Source organism: Quercus suber, unplaced genomic scaffold (genome assembly GCF_002906115.3).
Source record: "Quercus suber isolate HL8 unplaced genomic scaffold, Cork oak 2.0 scaffold_581, whole genome shotgun sequence".
Taxonomy (NCBI): domain Eukaryota; kingdom Viridiplantae; phylum Streptophyta; class Magnoliopsida; order Fagales; family Fagaceae; genus Quercus; species Quercus suber.
Window position 1 is genome coordinate 407574 of NW_027070026.1, and position 21830 is coordinate 429403.

The window sequence follows — 21830 nt, forward strand, 5'->3', positions numbered from 1 at the left end:
AAGAGGAATGATTTTATATCTCATCAAATCGATATTTGTGATGTTTTGGCACCTAATTGGCAAAAGGGAGATTATTAGGGCTCATATATGTTGGCTAATCCTTGTGCCTAAGCATATCAAATTTTGGTTATATACAAAGAATTTTGTTAGGTTTATATTGGAGATTAAAAGAAAAGCAAGCGGGGAGCTTGTAGCTGATTGAAGAATTCAAGAAAGAAGTAGTCCGTGGATTCGGAGCCTGCGCGTGGTCGTGTCAGGAAGTTCTACTGGTGGGTAGCATTAGGAAGTCGAGCGGGGAGCTTGTAGTCCTTTTGTACGAACTTCAATTCTTTCATAGTGAATTCAGGTTAGCCTTGAGGATCGGTGGGTCAAATCCTCCCCAGGTTTTTACCGTGTGGTTTCCTGGGTGATCATATCTTGTGTTATTTATTTTCCGCTGCATTACTATTCTTGATATGATTGTTAGATTGTTTTAACCTAGAATTGCTTAATTTGACTAAGTAACAACTTGGCTAATTAATCTAGGCTACGCAATCTGTGTGTTTTAAGGGGTCTAAAACCGTTCACATGTCTAACTCACAACATCAACAATTTGACTGTAGTAGTCTTTGTGCAGGAACTTCACTTGAAAATACTCCTTGATCTTCAATATAGTCCTTGAGATGATGCTTGGTACAAAACCCTTGGCACACCGTCATTGCAGCAAAATCTCCTCTTCATAGAGTGTTCTTCTTTTATTTATGGTCATCTATTATGTCTTTAAATATTTCTTGAAATCCTAATTCACGAATCCCTAGGCATATTAGTCATCATGCGTCATGACTCAAGAAAATAAAATTCTCTAAGCACTACTAGTTGACCTGCAATCAAGCCTAGAGGTAGTATAACCATCAACTTTTAAGCAGTTTCTTATGTCTTCAATGTAGATCTTTAATAACAATTCTAGACACTAAAAACTTACAACTTAATTAAATTTAAACAAGGTTTTGGAAACGAGTTTGCCAACACAAGACTCATTTAACCCTAACACCAACAATCTCGATTGAGCCTTGATCATGTTTTAATCGATCAAGAAAAGCCTCTTGATCAACCCTCGACCAAGGCTCAATCTTTGAGACAAAATAAATCATAAACCCTTGTGTTTTAAGTCAGTGACGTGGGTTATTTAAACCTAATTCGAGAGCCTATATAAAGGCTCATTATGCACAACTTTCATAAGGTTGTAAAGGTAAATTAACTTATGTTATTTAGAGAGAAAACTCTAGCATCTACATATTTAACCCGTGAATACAAAAGCAAATACTGAAGTTATCTTGATGTGTTGTTGTTGCTATAGTGCAAATCAAGGTAGAAGTCACAGAGCCATCATGTGGTTTGCTACGAAGATGGAATCTTTAAGAAGTTCTTGGAGTCCTGGGTGCAGTTTGTGGGGTAACAACTGTAAGTTTAATTGGAGTTATCAAGTAGAGATAGAAGTCAGCTTCTCTTATACACTTCAAATTTATTAGTAAATTTCTTCTTGGGGTTGGGAACCCTTGTATTAGTTTTTCTATGAATGGGTTCAATGGTTTTCCACTTTGTCACAATATTGTTGGACTCTTTATTTTATTGTTTGTTGCATTACATATGGTGATTTGCATGCGTGTGGTAATTAACTGGTATAAATTATGCTTTCCTAATTGATTAATTTGTTAAATTAATTAATTTCATTATAAAGTAACCCTAAGAGGAATGATTTTATATCTCATCAAATCGATATTTGTGATGTTTTGGCACCTAATTGGCAAAAGGGAGATTATTAGGGCTCATATATGTTGGCTAATCCTTGTGCCTAAGCATATCAAATTTTGGTTATATACAAAGAATTTTGTTAGGTTTATGTATGAGTTTTAAGTAACTCAAAAGAATATTTTTTCTTTTTTTTTTTTTTTTTTTTTTTACAATATAGAAATTCTACTCTAGCCTAATCTAAGTGTATATGTGTGGAATCTCTCTCCTAAAGATTAACCAACCCTGCCCCTCACACCTCACAAGTACTTATATGTGGACTAACCATCGCACCAAGGGTGTACAATTAAATTTTGATCTACTCAAAGAGTTGAATGATGATCTTTTGCCTATATATTTTACACTGTAATGAATTTTTGTAAAAACTGACTCATTAGAAAGTTATAGGACTTTAGATTGGACACAAATCGAACCTTATTTGGATTTGAAATAAATAATATGACCATTCAACCCTCACTCGAGCGAAATTGTGGCAATGAGTAAATCGACTTTGAATGTCTAATGAATTAACCTACAAAATTTCAGGTTTCTATATAAAACCTCCTTTATTACACAAATTGAGAGGAGAGAGACTATTATAAAAGACTAGATCTAAGAGTTGTAAATAACTCACCCCAAAATTTTGGGACTACGTTTTGATTATTGTAGTTACCGTTGTTTTGTCCCTCACCAACAAATAAAATCCAGATGCCGTCACTGTCTATTGGATTTTTTTTTTTTTTTTTTATTGGACATATTGGAAATTATACTAACATAAAGCCTCATATATTATTATTAAAGGGATTCAATAGTATGGGGTATGGTCACCAATGACCATGTCAACATGGCCAAGACACTCGTTGAATGTCAATTCCAAGTAATGCCGAACAAGTTGCTTTCGCTTTTCTTTATGCCTCAACGTAAGTTTTATTGGTTCCTTCCTGTTTATTATCTTTACATATATGTCCTCATCTGCATGAAATACCATGTAAATTATATAATTGCCTCGCCTTTATACTCTCCTGTTCACAACTTACTAAGTTTCCCTTCTCTTCTTCATCATTGATTCCTATGGAAAAAGAACCTAGTTCAATTTCCCGACTCCCTCCTGGTTTCAGATTCCGTCCATCTGATGAAGAACTCATTGTTCATTACTTGCAAAACAAAGTGACCTCACGTCCACTCCCAGCAACCATAATTGCTGAAATAGATCTGTATATGCAGAGTCCATGGGAACTACCCAGTCTACTCTGCACCTTCACTCATTTTATTTCTTATCCATTACACCCTAACATAACTGAATTGTATTATTTTTTTGTTCTTCTACTTTATACAGAGAAGGCTTTGTTTGGAGAAGATGAATGGTACTTCTTTAGCCAGAGAAATCAGAAGTACTTGAATGGAGCAAGACCTAACAGAGCAACAGCTTCGGGTTACTGGAAAGCCAGTGGTACTGACAAGCCAATTCTAACCTCTTGTAGATCAGAGTGCATAGGAGTCAAGAAAGCTCTAGTCTTTTATAATGGTCGGCCTCCAAAAGCAGTTAAGACAGATTGGATCATGGATGAATATAGACTGCTCGACATGAGTAAACCCTCAAGGTTAAACGGGTCGATGAGTGTAAGTGGGTATGGGTGTCAATGATCTTCTCTACATATATAAGGCAAATAGGGTCTAGAAAGTGGTGATAACATAGATAGCTTACACTGGAGTCCAGGTACAAGTCCTTAATTATTTTCTCTTATTATTATTATTATTATTGTTTTATAAAAAAAAAATCCCATTCTACACAAGTATAGCTGCAATGGATTCATGTCATGTTGTACCTTGAATTGCAGAAGCAACACTATGGGTTACAGAAGGGTTTTTTTCTGTTTTTCTTTTCTTTTTTTTTCCCCTCAATTCTAATCCTTTTGTATTGAGAGGATAAGAACAGCAACCCTAACAGGAAAGGATGCTGAACGACATAAAAAGAACCTTCTTGATAATCTGAGTTAAGATCTCAACACCCCAAGTATAACAGAATGTGCAAAGAACTTACTTCAGGCCATTATTTATGTATCCCCCTGTTTTTGCTTCCCACATGTAACCTACAATCCTGAACTATTTGCTAGCATCATCTAATATATGGACTGCCTTCTAGAAATAGTTTAAGTGTAACTTTCAATTTCAATATCAATATCTTGACACCCCGGCCAGGGAGCAGCAAGTAGGGCAACAATGAAAGCAACAAAGATTAATAAGCAAAGGGCATAATGATTGGAAAATTAAAGGTTTAACATTTGCACAACTTCACAGATGTGATGATTCATTTTTTTGGGATTAGGGGCAATTTACAAGTTCCTCTCTACTCATTTCCCTCAATTGTGGAGATTTCGATACGAGCCCTATTCAGTCACTAACAAAACAAAAGACTGTACAAGTTCAAGGATATTTCAGTACTTGTAGGAAATAAATTGTTTCCCAAATTTTACGATATTCAATCTTGTCTAGGCAAAAGGGACCTACAATTATGGAATAGCTATTATATTTTCATGTGGCAACCAAAAGGCCAAGGACCTAGGTCCATGCTTCAACATGATTTCATATAAATGATTTTTCTTGATGTTAATTTCGTTTTTCATTTGTGCTTTGGATCTTCATACTAACTTCATCAAATATAATCCAATTAAATGAATGGAAATATTGCCTCTATGTTGTCACAGTTGGATGAATGGGTATTATGCCGGGTTCGAACAAAAGGCAACATATCAAAGAACACAAGTAAAGATCAAGACAGCTGTGGACTGGAACTCCCAAGATACCCACCGAAAATTGAGGTGCGGCCTACATATATAAACTATTATTCTGACATTATAAGAGATTGCCAAGACAAAGACTGTCAACTGCTTGCTTCAATACTAGCCAGTCAAGCTCTACCTCCCATTCAGACCATTTAAAGTTTAAGCTTTTATGCAAGCAACAAAGCCAACAGTTTTACTTCAGTTTATGGTACTGGTCCCAATAATTTGAATACTCCAATACCAGTTTCTTGGGGAAGTTATAACAACCAATTAGAATGGAAATCTAGTGAGGAAAATAAGTATGAGAATTTCCTGTCCAATGAGATTCTAAAGGACAGGAACGAAAACAAGGATCTTCAACCTAGTAAGACGCTGGCCATTTATGATATGAATTACTACAACCAAGACCAGTCCCAAGACATTTTCAACCATAAGCCCTCGGGACCCATCATTAATTCAGGAGATTATTGAATTATCCTTCACAGAAAAGAACTTGCACTGAACAATGCTTCCTAAAAGGCAAAACGTTCCTTAACTGTGGTGGCACATTCACGAAGACAAAGGTCACATTAGATGTAGATAAGGCACGTGAGGCAAATTAGTCTCCAGTGGCAAGGGCCAATTAATAGAATGAAATCAGAAATTATGAAGCATACTTTGTATTTAATTCTGTACTGTAGAGCATGGACTCTATGTCAAATATCTGCATTTGTGCTTTCTTTAATAACAAACAGTGATATTACGAATCTAATGGCTAGGCATAGTTACATGCAGGACCATGAAAACAAATAAAACATGAAACCTGTTAGTTGTGAAATAATCTCTACTTATATAGTCTTACATAAACTTAAAATTGGGTGTGCTTCAGTTGTAACATTAGTTGTGCGCATCTTAAATTCGGTTCATGTTCCTATAATCAGGAGGCCTATCCTATATAGAGAAGGCAGATTAAGGCAGAGTTAATCTGCCTAAATTGCCATTCAACAAGAGCATAAAGGGCTATTACAATATTTAAGGGCACATGCACTTGCTGCTCATATAGCCGTACATTATAGTTTTCTAGTAATGACATCATTTAAACTATATGCATAAACTTGCCCAAAATATCAGTGTGTGCATTTTCCTCGCAACTTTGAAGTATCATCCTGGATCTCATTGGTCTAGAATGACAGATCCTAACTACTTGGTGAAAACAAGTGGTGCACAAAGCTCCCAATTTTGTGGGGGTATGGGAGAGGATGCTCAATAATTTCACTGTGTCGATCATGGTGAAAAAGAAAAAAAGGTTTTCATTCAAAGTGGGCGAAAACAAAAAAGAAAAGCAATTACATATCACCATGACACAATTTGATCATTACCTATAAGCTTGAAACTGTGGTGAGCTAGAAATTTATAGGTAGTCTACTTTGTCAGCAAAATCTAGACCAATCTTTAAAAGGGCAGTACAAATTAAATAATTGATGAACAGATGGTCTTGAAAAGATACATGAGAAGCCCTCATATAATGAAGGTTATTACCAGACAGCTTTATGATATGATAAGCTGTAGAAGAAGCCTTTCAAATCAGTTCAGCTCAAAATACTGAAACAAACAAAAGTGAAACATAATTAGAAATAAAAAGTAGAATATACTGTCAAAGAATACAAGATCAGGTGACATATTATAAGAGATTTATTGGATTACTGAATATGCCAAAAGTACTAAGAGCAGCTTTAACTTACTTTAACATTCTACAACATTTAGATACTCATCAAAACTATAAAGGCAATAAGAGCAGCTTTAACTATCAATGCTTCCAACAATGGCACAAGATGTATAATTTACAAATTCATTAAACAAGCCAGATTACTTGAGAGTAAGTAACTCTAAAAGGAGTAAACGATCATTGAAGGCTAGTGCTTATCTATTCCATTAACAATACATATGAGGGCAGAAAGAAAACCAATGCTTCACAAGTCCTCACAAATATTATGAGACTAGCAAATAAAACATAAACACACACAGTGACCCATTTATATATATACAGGGTCAATGCTTACTCTATAAAAGTTGACCTGAGAACAGGCCCATAGTGGCTTGTATTGCCTTCTTGTAAGAGACAAAACGCAGGGTGAGACCAATAAATTTAGTTTATACATATATATATATATATATAGAGAGAGAGAGAGAGAGGGGGGGCACCAAAAACAGTTCACTATGACTTCCAGAAAAGTTTGACACTATTGCTAATTTGGTATGATCCTATCCTCCTCCAAATCTTGCCATTCAAAAAGATGAAAATGCCTTCATATTCACTATGTGTTCATATGCAGTTGTTAACCGACCGATCTTTCTTCATTGGCATATAAATATTGTAATTCTAAACTTAATAAATCCTCATGCATACTGGTTTTGCCAACTACATAAACCATTAATTTTTTTTTTTTTTTTAGATTGGATAATTAAAACGCATAAACCATTGTTTGACAGCCATCTCTCTCTCTCTCTCAAAGAGCCAAGTGAACAGTAGTCATTGACCAAAATCGCTTTAAAAACCAATTTTTCCTTAGTGTCCGTGATGTTTTTGGGTTAGCAACAAAAAAAGAGGACCCCATACCATGCACCATATGCTTTTATAAGAGTACAGGGATGGTTTTGGCATAGCCTTCCACTTATGTATGAAGCCATAAAGTTAACAAAAATTGCAAATGCTATTATCCTTTATGTGAGAAATGAAAGAAAGATCTCTTAATTTTTTGAACACATGCAAAGCTTGCTACAGTTTCTTCCAAAAAAAAAGATTCTTGGCACACTTCAAACTGCGGAACAAAGTACTAGGGATGAGAGGCCTGTGCAAAAGTCAAAAACCTCCATTTTCATAACCCTGGCACTATTCTGATATTTAATCTCTCAACTGAAACAATTCCTGGAAACTCTAGGTCAACTGGCACCTCCTCCACTTATAAGGATTGGTCTTTTGAAATTCAGCACTAAATTGAATCTTGAATACTTTGATTTTGGAGTTAGAACAGTGAATAGAATAAGAAATAAAGAAAGGTAAACACTAGGCAATCACACCTAGGCTTTCCTAAGCAATCACACTTAGGTAGGGGAAGGCATTCACACACTTAAAGCTTAAAATAAGCCGCTAGAGTTTTATTAGAATCACTCCGACTTTCAATATTATTGACTACAAAGTCTACAATAAAGCCTTTATATAGGTTATTATTGTTAATCCTTTCCTAGAAGGACTAGGACTTTAAATAACGTATTCCCCTACCTAAGTACTTAAGTACCTAGAGTTTTACTAGGATTACTAATAACAAACAAAAAGTACTTAATAACTTCTAAACCAAATAAGAAAAAGGCCCAAAACATAAATTAAGACTTATGGGACTTTGGTACAGCCAAGGACAGCCCATTCCCAAATCAGAAAATTACCAAATTTCCCTTATTCTAGTAAATTTATTAAAATTAAACCAGCAACTTTTGAACGTAAAAAAACTTAGTCCTAAGACTCAATAATAACTAAGCTATGAAATGTGCCAAGAAAGTCCCACATCAAACCTAGCCCACAAATCTTGGTATTTAATCATGTTTCTCCTCAAACTCTTTCTATCCACATTAAAGAGCGAGGTCGTGGGTTCAAGACCCATCACTTTGCCAATCAAAATAATAATAATAATAATTCTGGAGGCCCATAACTCAAATAAACAGAAGCCATATTTCATAATCATTAGTTGATTTGCCCGATCAAATTAACAGATTCAAGCAAAAATCTTACAAAATTTTAATCAGCAATTAATAAATATAAGACCTGTTAGCCCATGATAAAAAAAATAATATAAAAAAGATTAATAATAATAATAATAAAAGGTTATCAAGAAGCTAATAACATAATCACATACCATATTCTAAAAGCATTATTTTAATCTGAGAGAGACAGGACTTACTTATATAGGTAGGAAATGATACCAAGAATTATACACACCAGAATGATGTCGATGCAAAAGTTTCGACTGGATCTCAACTGAAACAAAACCAGAAGTACAGTTTATCTCAACCACACCAGTCCCACCAGAAGAAACGAGTGCATAATATATCAGTAAATTTTACGACAAGTACCTGGTTCAGACTTTTCTTGAGCCTAATGTTAGTATTTTTCATATCAGATGTCACCTTGTCCGCCTATAAAACCACCAAAAATACCAGTAAGTAATTACACTTACAAAACATTTTCAACGTTGCTTGCAAGCATGATCCGATTGGAAAGACAATGATCATACTGAAGTAATAAATTTCTCACCTTTGTCTCAATCTCATCAACTAATGGAACCTGCCTGTCCATTTCCTGAACATATCAAAACAACTGATTAATCTCTAGTTTCTTATGGCAGCACAATCAAATCAAAATACATGAATGACCAACCTCATTCATATCTTCAGCCAAATTTTTCAGCGTACCCAATCCATCTGATATGAAATCAAGTCCTTGATCCTGCAGTTTATATATTAAATGAAATGAGAGTGCAGAACTGGAAATGATACAAGGCAGTAGCCCAATCATATCATCTGCCTTAAGCCATCTAATTGCAGTATAGACATAAAGATAATAATCAGGAATCTTACATGCCTGTTTCATTTTCCGCATTTCATATTCTTGTCTAAATTGACTTGATTCTTCAGTTTGTTGGAAAAAATCACCGTCAAAATTTCCACCTGAGGTTGATAGTGAAACAAGCAAGTATTAACAATCAATTGAAATGTTCAAATTCATTAAAAATTGTGACTCAAGATAGATTACAGAAGCACTGGCACCTGATGAGTCGAACTTGATATTCTTATGGGATGCTGAAGCTCCCCACCCTCCAGTTTGTTTGGCTGCAGTTGTGGTACCATCTGGAATTGCTTGAATCCTCTCAGGCAGTGTAATAACCAGATCATCACGGGCGGCTAGATCTTCTTTAGAAAGACCTTTAACCTGTTTTATTAGATACCATAGAGAATTCAAGTTTAATGGCTTTGCATAATTAATATTTGCCAATATGCAAATCAGTATGAAGAAAAATGAACCTTCACTGCGTAATTTGGAAAGTCAGGACAATAACCAAATGAAAAGTCCAGTTTTGAGAACTATACAAGCATTAGTTTGAGACAGACATATCATGCCCATCCTCTGGGTGAACTTCAATGCATGGCACTTTCTATTTTACTTCTTTATATATTTCTTTGGGTTGTGGATCTCACTTCATTGTTTACACGAGGTTTTCAATGGATATATTGGTGCCCATTTCATCTATACCACTCCTACTCCGCATTCTGTTCAGGTGTTGCAAGGCTGGTTTTCTCAAAAACTTGCTCCAAAAGACTTGTTCTCACAAACTTTGCACTCAAAGTGATTGTTGGGACCTAACTTCACGATACCCCTCAACTACAGGGCTTTGTGCACATTGGTTAGGTGAAATATATGGTTGTAAAAGCAAACCCACATCAGTCTAGAAAGGAAATATGCAGTAGTAGTGATACGATCATAAGGTGGCAAGTGTTACATGAGAGCAAAGTGGAATCATCACTCATAAGAAACATCTACCTAACTAGGTCAGTATAATGATAGCAAGAAATTTCCAAGGTTTGTATTAACTCCAAGGAAGCATTGCTGGTCAAATATGACAGACAAAAATGGAAGACCCCTTTATTTAGCTCCAAAGTGAAAGCTATAACAAGCAAAGTGGCTAATATATGCCAAGTCAGTAGAGAAGCCAATGCTGGTAAGTAACCCATCATGAACTCCCTTAATTGATCATAAGCAAAACAAGGGTCTTCCTACATGTTAAAATAACTAAACCTAAGACTTAGTAACTTCCACCCTCCCCCTTTTTAGATATCGCTCTGCCCCTTTAAAATTGAGCCTTTTGTGGTAAAATTAATACGGTAATTTTCAACAAATAACACATGTTAAATGGACATTAATATCAAGAACTCACGAAAATTTAACTAGCATTGGTTTGATCATAGGACAGAGGTTATTGTTTGTCCTCTTCGAAGCCTTTGTCTCTAAATCTTCGTATACTTTTTGTCCTTTTCGTTATATTCTGGTGGCGACCCTAATTGTGTCTAATTTAGTTCATTTTATATTACCATGTATGGATAACAATATGACCTTGATTTTGGATTTATCATCACATAGTTTTAGCAGTTAGCAAGGTAGAATCCATTCTAAAATTTGGAGGTATTGTAACATACTATTTGTGTTTTTTTCGCATACAAATAAATTTGGTGTTATCATTACATAGTTTTAGCAGTTACCAAGCTAGCAAATAGAAAACCCCCAAAAAAAAAAAAAAACACATATTATTATGAAATCCATAAATCTTAAAGAGAAATTTCACAACCTATAAAATTTCAAAATTTGCACATATATTAAATAAAATAAAATGGGAGCATAAATAAAATTCAATAAAAATTTACCTTCTTCACTGCCAATTTTCGCAGCTTAGGAACTTCATTCATCAATCGAGCCTTGGTTCGACGAACCTCCGCATTCATTGCAACAGCAGATGCCCTGTTAGTCTCCATTGAAGCTATCTCAGATTTCTGCATATTTCATTCAATAAAATTCCAAATCATTTATATAAATAAATAAATAAATAAAATTCGGATTCAGTTAAGGAAAAGGAAAAAAAAATTGTTAAAATGATAAAGATTCGGACATGAAAAGCAGCTTCGATTTCGGCTTCGAGGGAGGAGTAGAGGTGAGCGAAGGCATCGTCGCCGTAGGCATTGAGGTCGCGTTGCTTTTCGATGTCGTACTTGTCGTACTTCTTGCATATCTCGTCGACGCGGAAGAGAATGTCGATCACGCTCATTTTTTTTTTTTTTTTTCTTTTGGAGGCCACCACTATTGTTTGGTTTTCTTGGAGGGATAGAGAAAGCTCGAGAATGAATCGTTCGCGGGAAAGAGAATAAAAAAGCGTGTTCGTTTTTTCGGATTCGTGTTGTTCCTGGCATTGTGTTTGTTTGTTACTATCTGTGTCTCGAGATTTTCGGACGCCTGTGTGGCCAAATGTGAAGTCGAGCGTAGAGGGTGGTTTGAGAGAGAGAGAGAGAGAGAGAGAAAACAGCGTGGACAAAGATGATTTTTGGCGGGTTCAACTCCCTGTATTTCCAACTTTCCCAATACTTCCTTAATTTTTTTTTAATTATATTTTAAATTTCATAGTTTAATTTTTTTTCCAAAAATACTCTTATACCCTTAGGGTTAATATAGAGACAAAAATAAAAAATAGTTTATAAAAATATATGTCTAACTTGTACAGAAACATTGCCTACAAAATAGAAACACTCTTCCACTAATCCATTTCTCTTTCTTCAAAGCAACTATAAGTTGTTTTTTTTTTTTTTGTTAATAAAAAACCCTTGTTTATCCAAAAACAAAACTAAATATCAAAAATAAATAAATAAATACTCCCTCCATCCCAAATTTTTTGTCCTGATTGAAAAGTCAAACTTTTTAAGGGAACATTATTNTTATCCTGACATTCCTTGTAGTAGACAAACATAGGGGCAAGACCCCGTCATCACAGTCAGTGCGGAATACGTGCATTAATAGCACACATGAACACCCACCGGATAGCTGTCCTTCCCTAATTACACCAGGAGCCGTTACGAAAACAAGAGCGGCACAACAGTCGTCTATTACACCATAACTGAGGCAATCATTGTTCAATAAATGCAACGGTCAGGAGAGAAATGCTCAACCCAGCATTTAACGAACATAACTGCGCCAACCTAGGGAAGGGTATAAAAAGGGAGCACAGTGCGAAGGGGGTAAGAGAACAAAAAGCTAGAAAAAGGCAAACTGTGAGCAAATTAAGTTTGGATTATGTAATCTGACTTAAGCAGCGGAGTACTCCCAGCTGGCCTCACGCCGGCGAAGGTACTTTCTTTGCTTCTTTCTTGTATTGACTACAGGTCCGAAAGTCGTCCATCCTTCTGACGAGGAACATACTGACGAGGCACATTTTCGGCTTCATCAACATACAATCATGGCTCTTAAAAATCCCGCTCCAACCAGGCTGTAGTTTTTTGGTGTTACCCGACCTTTCTGGCCTTTTCATGATATGAAACTGAAAGGCATGTGGATATATTCGACATTTTTTGTTGTTTTCAATTATTGAAAGTTGAAGCTGCACCACACAATTTTGATCTTTTGATTTAGTTAAGAAATTAAGAATTCTTGTAGTATGCTAGTTGTGACGAGAGTGTTTCTATGAGGAATTATTTATTTGGATGTAGTTGGTGTTTGGATTTTTAAGTCTTTTTATACAACTTTTGTAATCTTATTTTCATATAGTGAAATTTTCTCCTTGAAGTTACCTGTGTACATAGGTCTAAGACCGAACAACGTTTATTTATGCCTTCTGATTATTTACAAGTGTCAAATTTTATCCTTGAAGTTCTTTGTGTATGTAGGTCTAAACCCATTATTATTGCACTCAAAACAAATTTATATATATATATATATATATATATATATATATATATGCCAGCTGAAGTGTAGCATTTATTATTGTTACGTTCTTGTTGAGCCATATCATCCACATCATCCTTTCTTTTACCTTTTCATCTTCCCACTACTATTTACCTTAATATCATTTTTCCTTTATACCTTTATCTTCCTTTGTTTTTTGTTTTTCTTATTCCTCTTCTCTTATTATAAATTTACAATTATCTTTTCCATTCTATTCATAGTTTTTTCACACACAAAATGTTATTTATTTCTTTCTCTCTTCCTCTCTCTCATTTTCCACACACAAAAGGTTATTTATCTCTCTTTCAATTTTTTTTTTTTTTCATTTTTGGTGATTTTTTTAAATATTTTTCTTGCATCTTTACCTTAAGTTGATGAATTTTTGTATTATTTGGAACTCTACTTTGGGTTGATGTGATTGAGTTTTGTTTTTAAGTTGTTATCTTTTTTATTCTCTTTGATTTCAAAGATGTTATCATATTGCGTTATAAAGATAATATATAAGAATTTAATGTTATTTTATTACATAACATGACCTGGATAATTTGGTGTTTATTACTATATTTTTTATTTTTACTTTTTTTCTTCTCATATTATTTTCTATAAATTTCTTATTATTCTCTCTCACATTCTCTCTTTATAAAGTGTTATTCTCTTTCTCTTAATTTTTATTCTTTCTTGCAACTCTATTTTATTTTGATGAATCATTGTGATTTTTAAACTCTATTTTGGGTTCATATATTTTGGTGTTGAATTTTTTAGTTCCCCATCACAAGTACTCTCTCTCTCTCTCCCCAATAAAATTGAGAGAATAAATTATAAATATTTAGTATAAGTTTGATATGAGTTTTGATTATCATGATAATCTATTTTAAGAGAATGAATAATTTATTTAAATAAAAATTCTATAAACATACATATATGTATATATTTATTTATTTTGCTTAAATGTATAATTAACCTCATGCAATTTATTTAAAAGTAACGACGCTAAAAAAAATGAATAATTGCCATAAAGATTACATTTGTATATTCATAGCCTTTATGTTTATAAAGAATTTCACTTAAATTTAGCCGTATCGAAGTGGACTGAAATGTTACATTAATGTGGTTTAACAAAAGCGTAGTAATAATAAATACTATACTTAAGATTTTAGATATTACAAGTTTGTATATATATATATATATATATATATGGATTTAGATTAGGTTCTTTCAACCCAAACATGTATTTTCCCATAATGTAAGTGCACAAAAATAAATTGAAGTGGACCAAAATGAACCAAAGTGATCTGCATGGACCAAATAGAACAAAGTAGACCAAATGAATAGAATAGGACTGAATGGACCAAATAGGAACAAGGTGGATTGAATGGACCGAACAAGACCACATTGGACTGAAGTAGACAGACGGGACCGAATAGGATCGATGTGGACAAACTGGACCGAATGTGGACATAAAAGGACCAAAGTGGATAGAATGGACCGAATAGAATTGAAGTGGACAAAATGGACCGAATAGAACTAAAGTGGACTGAATGGCCTGAATAGGACCGAAGTGGATCAAAGTGGACAAAATGGACCAAGTAGGACCAATGTGAACCGAAATAGGACCAAATAGAATCAAAGTAGACATAATGGACAGAATAGGACCAAGGTTGATAAAATGGATCGAAGTGGATAGAATAGGACCAATGTGGATTGAATGGATCGAATTTGACTAAAGTGAATTAAATTATACCGAATGGACTAAATAGAACTTTAGTGGACATGAACTAAATAGGACCGAATGGACCTAATAGGACAAATTGGATTGAATAGAACCAATGTGGACCGAGTAAGACTTTTGAATATTTATCAATTTTATTCCATTTTTAGGGCTTATATTTCTAATTTCTAATGTCTATTTTAGTATTTTCTTTGTATTTCTTTACTCAAACTAAAGAGTTTAGCCCAAATATAATAAAATTTCATAATTTTCAACCCAAAAATTAAGGAAAAAAAATGAATTTTGAGCTAAACTTGAAAAGAAAACCTATAAAAAGAATCAATTTAGGGTCCAATTAGACTTAAAATGGATTAAAGGGGGACCAAAATTGATCGAATGGAACGAATTGGACTGAGTGGAATGAATTAGACCAAAGTAGACCTAATTGAACAGATTAAGACCGAAGTAGACCTAATTGGATCGAATAGAAATTGTTTAATTTTTTGGGAGAACAAATTATCTTCAAAAAAGTTTAGAGAAAAAATTATACATTATATTATATTACAAAATAATGATTTATTCTCACGTATCGCGTGAGTCTACAACTAGTTTATATAATATTTAAAAGTTAAAGTGTAACATTTATTGTTGCCACACTCTTGTTAAGCTATATTAACATAGAATTTTGGCCCATTTTGGTCCAGTTTAGTCAACTTCAATTGCAAAATTTATTAGTAAATTATTAAGCAAGTTAATTTAATTATTTTGTCCAAATCTATTAGTACATGAAGTCATTTAAGCATTATATATATATATATATATACTCCCTCCGTCCCAATTTTTTTGTCCTGTTTGAAAAGTCAAACTTTTTAGGGGAACATTATTTATTGTCTTGTCTACCTTTTAAAAATGTATAAGTTTTCAAAACTACCCTTAAAAAAATTTATTAAAAAATTGAATTAATAAATTAATAGGGGTATAATAGGAACATTAGTAAATTAATGACTTTTATTTTTAGAAACAAGACAATATTTTGGGACATCTCAAAATGGAATAGAGGACAAAAAAAAATTGAGACGGAGGGAGTATTAATCAAGCAATAAGATATTTTAAATAACGAATCTCATGAATGTTTTCATTTAGATTTGAAATTGTAAAAAGAACATTTAAATAATATTGTTTACTAACCAAAAAAATTTAGAAATTGACATGATTGGTTAGTTTCACATCAACAACATATTAAACAAAATTCCTAATTATCTTTTAGTAATACTTTAGTTAGTACAAATTTGGCTACATATAAGTCTTACAAATCTATATAATATCTAGATGTTAAATAGTAGCATCTATTGTAGCTATGCTCTTTTTGAATCATATTAACGTAGCATTTCAGTTCACTTTATTACATTTTGGTCTACTTCGGTCTAATTGGTCCTTAAATGATAAATTGATTCTTTTCGTAGGTTGCTTTTTTAAGTTTTGATCCCTAAAAATATTATTTTTTCTTAATTTTTGGGTTAAAAAGTATGAAATTTTATTTTATTTGGGAAAAACTCTTCAACTTTGGGCTAAAAGTTATAAACAAAATATGCACTAGAAATTAGAAATATAAGCCCTAAAAAAGCAATAAAAATAATAAATAATCAAAAGATTATCTTAAAAGTCAAGTTTCAATAATAAACACATTATACTATATTTGGAAAGAAAAAAAATGTTGCAATTCTAAACTTATGTAATAATTTAATTTTAATGTAATATATTATATGTGTTCCATGGAATTGGGGTGTATATTTTTTTATATTATAATATTCTTGGATATGTTCAAATTAGTCAACCAATTATGGTATATTCTTTTCTCTAAAAAAGAAAAAGAAAGAAAAGAAGAAGATTATGGTATATTATTTTTTTAACGAAGCCCATGACAATAACAATTTTTTTTTTCCCATTTATATAAAATAATATTATAATTATGTAATTTAAATATATTTATTAAATTATATATATATATATATAAGAGCTATATATAAGAATAATCCTAACTGTTGACAAAAATGATGATGGGATAAGAACAATCCGAGCCAATTTTAATTCCTTGTTTCTTGGAACCGTTGATCAACTAATGCCATTAATGGATGAAAGTTTTCCGGAGCTGGGTCTAGAGTATGAAAACTGCAGGGAAATGAGTTGGATAGAATCTGTTCTATACATGAATGACGGTAAATCAGATGAGCCTATAGAGGTTTTGCTGGACGGGAACCGTAATGTAACCAAAGGCTTCTTCAAAGCTAAATCAGATTATGTGACAAAACCCATCTCTGAAATTGATTTAGAAGCATATGGAATGTAATGGAAGTAGGTGAAGCGGGCATCATGATTTGGACACCTTATGGTGGAAGGATGAGTAGGATTTCGCCATCTGAAACTCCATTCCCTCATAGAAAAGGAATTTTGTACAGCATACAGTACTATAGCAAATGGCAAGAAAAGGGTAATTTGGCAGTGGCCAAGCATTTGGGCTGGATTAACAAGCTGTACTCACTTCATGACTCCTTTTGTTTCCAAATTCCCAAGAGCTCATATCTCAACTACAGGGATTTGGATATAGGCATAAATACCATTGGACCTTTGCAGAAGCCAAGGTTTGGGGTGAAAGTACTTCAAAAATAACTTCAAACGATTGGCAGATTGTAAAAGGCAAGGTCGACCAGAAAACTACTTCAAGAATGAGCAGAGCATCGTGGCTCACTCCTGATCCTAGCTGAATTTTAGGACTAGAGTTTATTTTGAGTTGATATAAGGTAATAATGTTTGCAACGAGATATGAAACAAAAGTGGATTGTATATGAGCAAACTCGTGGATCTTGTTACTTGCCTGTAAGAAATGGAAACTGGATTTTATTTTATGCATTCAACAACCATACATATTAATATATATATATATATATATATACCGAATTTATATACATATTGATATAANCAGATTGTTAATAGAGCAACTATGGATGAGGATCTTTTTTGGGCTATTAGAGGAGGTGGAGGTGCAAGTTTTGGAGTCATTCTTGAATGGAAGGTCAAGTTGGTACCTGTTCCTACTAGAGTGACTGCCTTCAACGTGGTAAAGACTCTAGAAGAGGGTGCAACCAAATTGATTTATAAATGGCAAAATATTGCAAATAAGCTTCCAGAAGAGCTATATATAAGAATAATCCTAACTGTTGACAAAAATGATGATGGGATAAGAACAATCCGAGCCAATTTTAATTCCTTGTTTCTTGGAACCGTTGATCAACTAATGCCATTAATGGATGAAAGTTTTCCGGAGCTGGGTCTAGAGTATGAAAACTGCAGGGAAATGAGTTGGATAGAATCTGTTCTATACATGAATGACGGTAAATCAGATGAGCCTATAGAGGTTTTGCTGGACGGGAACCGTAATGTAACAAAGGCTTCTTCAAAGCTAAATCAGATTATGTGACAAAACCCATCTCTGAAATTGATTTAGAAGCTATATGGAATGTAATGGAAGTAGGTGAAGCGGGCATCATGATTTGGACACCTTATGGTGGAAGGATGAGTAGGATTTCGCCATCTGAAACTCCATTCCCTCATAGAAAAGGAATTTTGTACAGCATACAGTACTATAGCAAATGGCAAGAAAAGGGTAATGTGGCAGGGCCAAGCATTTGGGCTGGATTAACAAGCTGTACACTTCATGACTCCTTTTGTTTCCAAATTCCCAAGAGCTCATATCTCAACTACAGGGATTTGGATATAGGCATAAATACCATTGGAACCTTTGCAGAAGCCAAGGTTTGGGGTGAAAAGTACTTCAAAAATAACTTCAAACGATTGGCAGTGTAAAAGGCAAGGTCGACCAGAAAACTACTTCAAGAATGAGCAGAGCATCGTGGCTCCTCCTGATCCTAGCTGAATTTTAGGACTAGAGTTTATTTTGAGTTGATATAAGGTAATAATGTTTGCAACGAGATATGAAACAAAAGTGGATTGTATATGAGCAAACTCGTGGATCTTGTTACTTGCCTGTAAGAAATGGAAACTGGATTTTATTTATGCATCAACACACATACATATTAATATATATATATGATTATATAACCAATTGAATAAAGATTAATCCATAGTTGCTCTATTAACAATCTGGCCATCAGCCTTGACCAAAATGGCATCCACAACATTATCAGCTGCAAGACCATACTTTCTCATCAATGAACCTTGTCCACCACCACTAATATGGCCACCAACACCTATTGTTGGGCACGTACCAGCCGGGAAACCAAGCGTCGAGGTTTCTTTGGCAATTTGATAATAGAGCTCGCCAAGTGTAGCACCAGCTTGAACCCATGCGGTTGCTTTTCTTAAACTGACTTTAACTTTCCGAAGCTTGACAAGATCAATGAGCACAAATGGGGTTTTTGATTTGTAAGAGAGACCCTCATAGTCATGACCCCCACTCCGAATTCTAACTTGCAAGCTATGGTTTTTGCTGCAAATAATCGCAGCTTGGACATGAGCAGGGCGTTGAGGTACAATGATGTATTGAGGTTTTTGTGTCATGGAGGAATTGAACCTAAGGTTTTGTATAGTGTTTTGAAAGATAGAGTCATATGAAGAAATAAAAGGGGCATAAACCACTGAGCTTATAGTGGTGGAAGCCGGAGAATGGTTGGCAAAGCAATTGAAAAATGCAAGTCCATTTGAATTGAGTAGGCTTGCAAGATTTGCTGATGACACTGAGAACAAGAGGGAAAACAGTGCAAACAAAACATGGAGTTCCATTTTTCCTTACTGTCTCATTGCTTTTTTGATCGGGGGATCGATTGTTAATTTATAACATGATTTGTTTCAAACATCTTATAGGTTTTGTTAAATGACTTTAAAATAATTGACCACTGTTTTCATAGCTTATGTAACTGGAGTGCAAGCAATTGAAACTGAAAACTCCTATACATTAACATCATTAATTAATGATATTAATTAATTAAGAACACTACTAGGATTGGCTTGAAACAATTATAACGTTACTAGAGAAGTTTATATTAATCACTACAGAAGTTATATTATCGTATATTTGTGTACTCAATTTTTTGGTTGTTTTGACTCAATTTTTTCACGTAAATCTTGGTATATTGTGTGTTATAATTATTTATTTTGTTATTGGTTTGAGATTTTGATTTGGTAATTTTAATTGGATTATTATTTTGGATTATTTGAGTAGTATATTGGTTTTCCTAAGTTTATATAAGACTACTTTGTAACCAACAATTCTGATTAGGATTGGCTTGAAACAATTATAACGTTACTAGAGAAGTTTATATTAATCACTACAGAAGTTATATTATCGTATATTTGTGTACTCAATTTTTTGGTTGTTTTGACTCAATTTTTTCACGTAAATCTTGGTATATTGTGTGTTATAATTATTTATTTTGTTATTGGTTTGAGATTTTGATTTGGTAATTTTAATTGGATTATTATTTTGGATTATTTGAGTAGTATATTGGTTTTCCTAAGTTTATATAAGACTACTTTGTAACCAACAATTCTGATGGTCTTGGCTTAGAATCATAAATATGATCCAAGAATATATATATATATATATATCGAAACCGCCTCTAGTATTATAATATTATATTATACTGAGAATATTGTGTTCAACAAAAATTTTGCGTTTTATCTTTTCTTCATATTTAAGTTCCAGAACATTCTACAGATATTTCTTGTTTTCTCTCTAGGTTTTCTCTAGAAACCCTAGGGGTGAAAAGGGGGGCTAGTATTAGCATAAGGGTTGCCGTAAGGCAAAATTTCTCTCTGTGCAAACAGTAGAAACAATCTTTCTCAAAAGGTAACATGGAGGAGATTACAGATAGATGTTCTAGGTTAAAGCTATCGGTGAAAGAAGATGTGGAAGTCGCAATCCATGCTCCATTGATAGAGGATGGACCTGTCCTCATTGGGAAGTTCTGTACTAAACGCAAAATCAACATGGAGTCCGTGTTTAGAGTTTTGAGATCGGTTTGGAGAGCGGAACACGGTTTTGAGGCCAGCGACTTGGGTGAGAATAAGGTAATGTTCCTTTTCCAATCGAAGGACGATATGGAGAGAGTACTATTGCTCAGTCCGTGGTCTTTCAACAAATATTTATTGCTCCTTCATAAGCTGGTGCATGGTGAGGCGGTAAAGGATATCAAGTTCGATAGATCACCATTTTGGATCCAAATACACGGACTGCCCACAATGTGTCAGACTAAGGAAGTGGGAAGGAGTATTGGTGCAACCTTGGGGGAGGTGGAGAAGGTGGACGCCAACGAGAAAGGATTTTGTTTGGGGAGTTATTTGCGCATAAGGGTTAGTCTGGATGTCTCCATGCCGCTATGCCGAGGCCGTAAGGTGTGACTAGGTGAATACGGATTAAAATGGGTGGATTTCAAATACGAAAGGCTCCCAATATTTTGTTATTTATGCGGAAAGATCAATCATGATGAATGGGACTGTTTGTTGTGGATACGAAGCAAAGACACACTAAGGCCTGAAGAGAAACAATTTGGGCCATGGTTACGTGCGTCGCCAGACAAAAACCAGAAGCCACAGCTAGTTATGATCGGCAAAAATGGTGGGAATAGTACCGGGGAAGGTGGTAGAGGAGATATTGAACGGAATTTGGATGGAGGGGCTGTTTCAGCGCCGGCACTTGTGAGTGGCTACAGCAAGCATCACGATGAAACAGAGAGGATGGCGGACTCAAGGACTGACGTGGAAAGGGTGCCCGATAAATCAGCGCATGTCTATATCAAAAATCCGGGTTTTACGCATAATTTGAATTTTGATCAACAGATTTAGGAAATTGATGACGCTATTAATGGCAATGTATCTACCATGATCTCAGTAACAAGTCTGGAAGCATGTGGTGGAAGGGAGCTTAATGCGCAAGAGTTGGATATGACCACATTGGGGATGAAAGAAAGTTACCATGCAAGTGGGCCACAGGGTATAGCACACGTACAATCCTTCAAAGATGGGCCTCAGGACACTTTCATTAAGCCCA

General features: G+C 34.2%; 4 protein-coding genes across 4 annotated transcripts; 2 read left to right on the forward strand and 2 right to left on the reverse strand.

Annotated features, from left to right (window-relative positions):
* The first annotated feature begins 2611 nt into the window (after positions 1-2611).
* On the forward strand, positions 2612-3411 carry LOC112033915 (NAC transcription factor NAM-B2-like). Its single transcript, XM_065764741.1, has 2 exons — positions 2612-2687; positions 3104-3411. Exons 1-2 carry the CDS (start codon positions 2612-2614, stop codon positions 3409-3411), a joined length of 384 nt encoding a protein of 127 aa, XP_065620813.1.
* A 2405-nt stretch (positions 3412-5816) lies between these two features.
* Positions 5817-11653, reverse strand: LOC136063818 (syntaxin-71-like). Its single transcript, XM_065764744.1, has 9 exons — positions 11240-11653; positions 10998-11123; positions 9348-9510; positions 9163-9248; positions 8959-9027; positions 8836-8880; positions 8655-8717; positions 8483-8559; positions 5817-6131 (listed from the first exon to the last, which is right to left on the reverse strand). The coding sequence occupies exons 1-9, from the start codon at positions 11393-11395 to the stop codon at positions 6119-6121; spliced, it is 798 nt and encodes a 265-aa protein (XP_065620816.1). The 5' UTR covers positions 11396-11653; the 3' UTR covers positions 5817-6118.
* Positions 11654-17765: 6112 nt separating this feature from the next.
* On the forward strand, positions 17766-18628 carry LOC111984243 (monolignol oxidoreductase AtBBE-like 13). The gene is made up of 2 exons (XM_065764742.1): positions 17766-18198; positions 18297-18628. Exons 1-2 carry the CDS (start codon positions 17766-17768, stop codon positions 18626-18628), a joined length of 765 nt encoding a protein of 254 aa, XP_065620814.1.
* A 270-nt stretch (positions 18629-18898) lies between these two features.
* Positions 18899-19564, reverse strand: LOC136063816 (tetrahydroberberine oxidase-like). The gene has a single exon (XM_065764743.1). It carries the CDS (start codon positions 19562-19564, stop codon positions 18899-18901), a length of 666 nt encoding a protein of 221 aa, XP_065620815.1.
* Positions 19565-21830: the final 2266 nt, after the last annotated feature.

Coding starts and splice junctions, on each gene's coding strand:
- LOC136063816 (XM_065764743.1), bottom strand. CDS start 19,564: ATGGAACTCCATGTTTTGTTTGCACTGTTTTCCCTCTTGTTCTCAGTG.
- LOC112033915 (XM_065764741.1), top strand. CDS start 2,612: ATGGCCAAGACACTCGTTGAATGTCAATTCCAAGTAATGCCGAACAAG. Junction 2,688..3,103: donor GCTTTTCTTTATGCCTCAAC/GTAAGTTTTATT, acceptor TACTTTATACAG/AGAAGGCTTTGTTTGGAGAA.
- LOC136063818 (XM_065764744.1), bottom strand. CDS start 11,395: ATGAGCGTGATCGACATTCTCTTCCGCGTCGACGAGATATGCAAGAAG. Junction 11,124..11,239: donor AAATCGAAGCTGCTTTTCAT/GTCCGAATCTTT, acceptor TGAAATATGCAG/AAATCTGAGATAGCTTCAAT. Junction 8,881..8,958: donor TGGCTGAAGATATGAATGAG/GTTGGTCATTCA, acceptor TGATATGTTCAG/GAAATGGACAGGCAGGTTCC.
- LOC111984243 (XM_065764742.1), top strand. CDS start 17,766: ATGGATGAGGATCTTTTTTGGGCTATTAGAGGAGGTGGAGGTGCAAGT. Junction 18,199..18,296: donor GGTTTTGCTGGACGGGAACC/GTAATGTAACAA, acceptor TAATGGAAGTAG/GTGAAGCGGGCATCATGATT.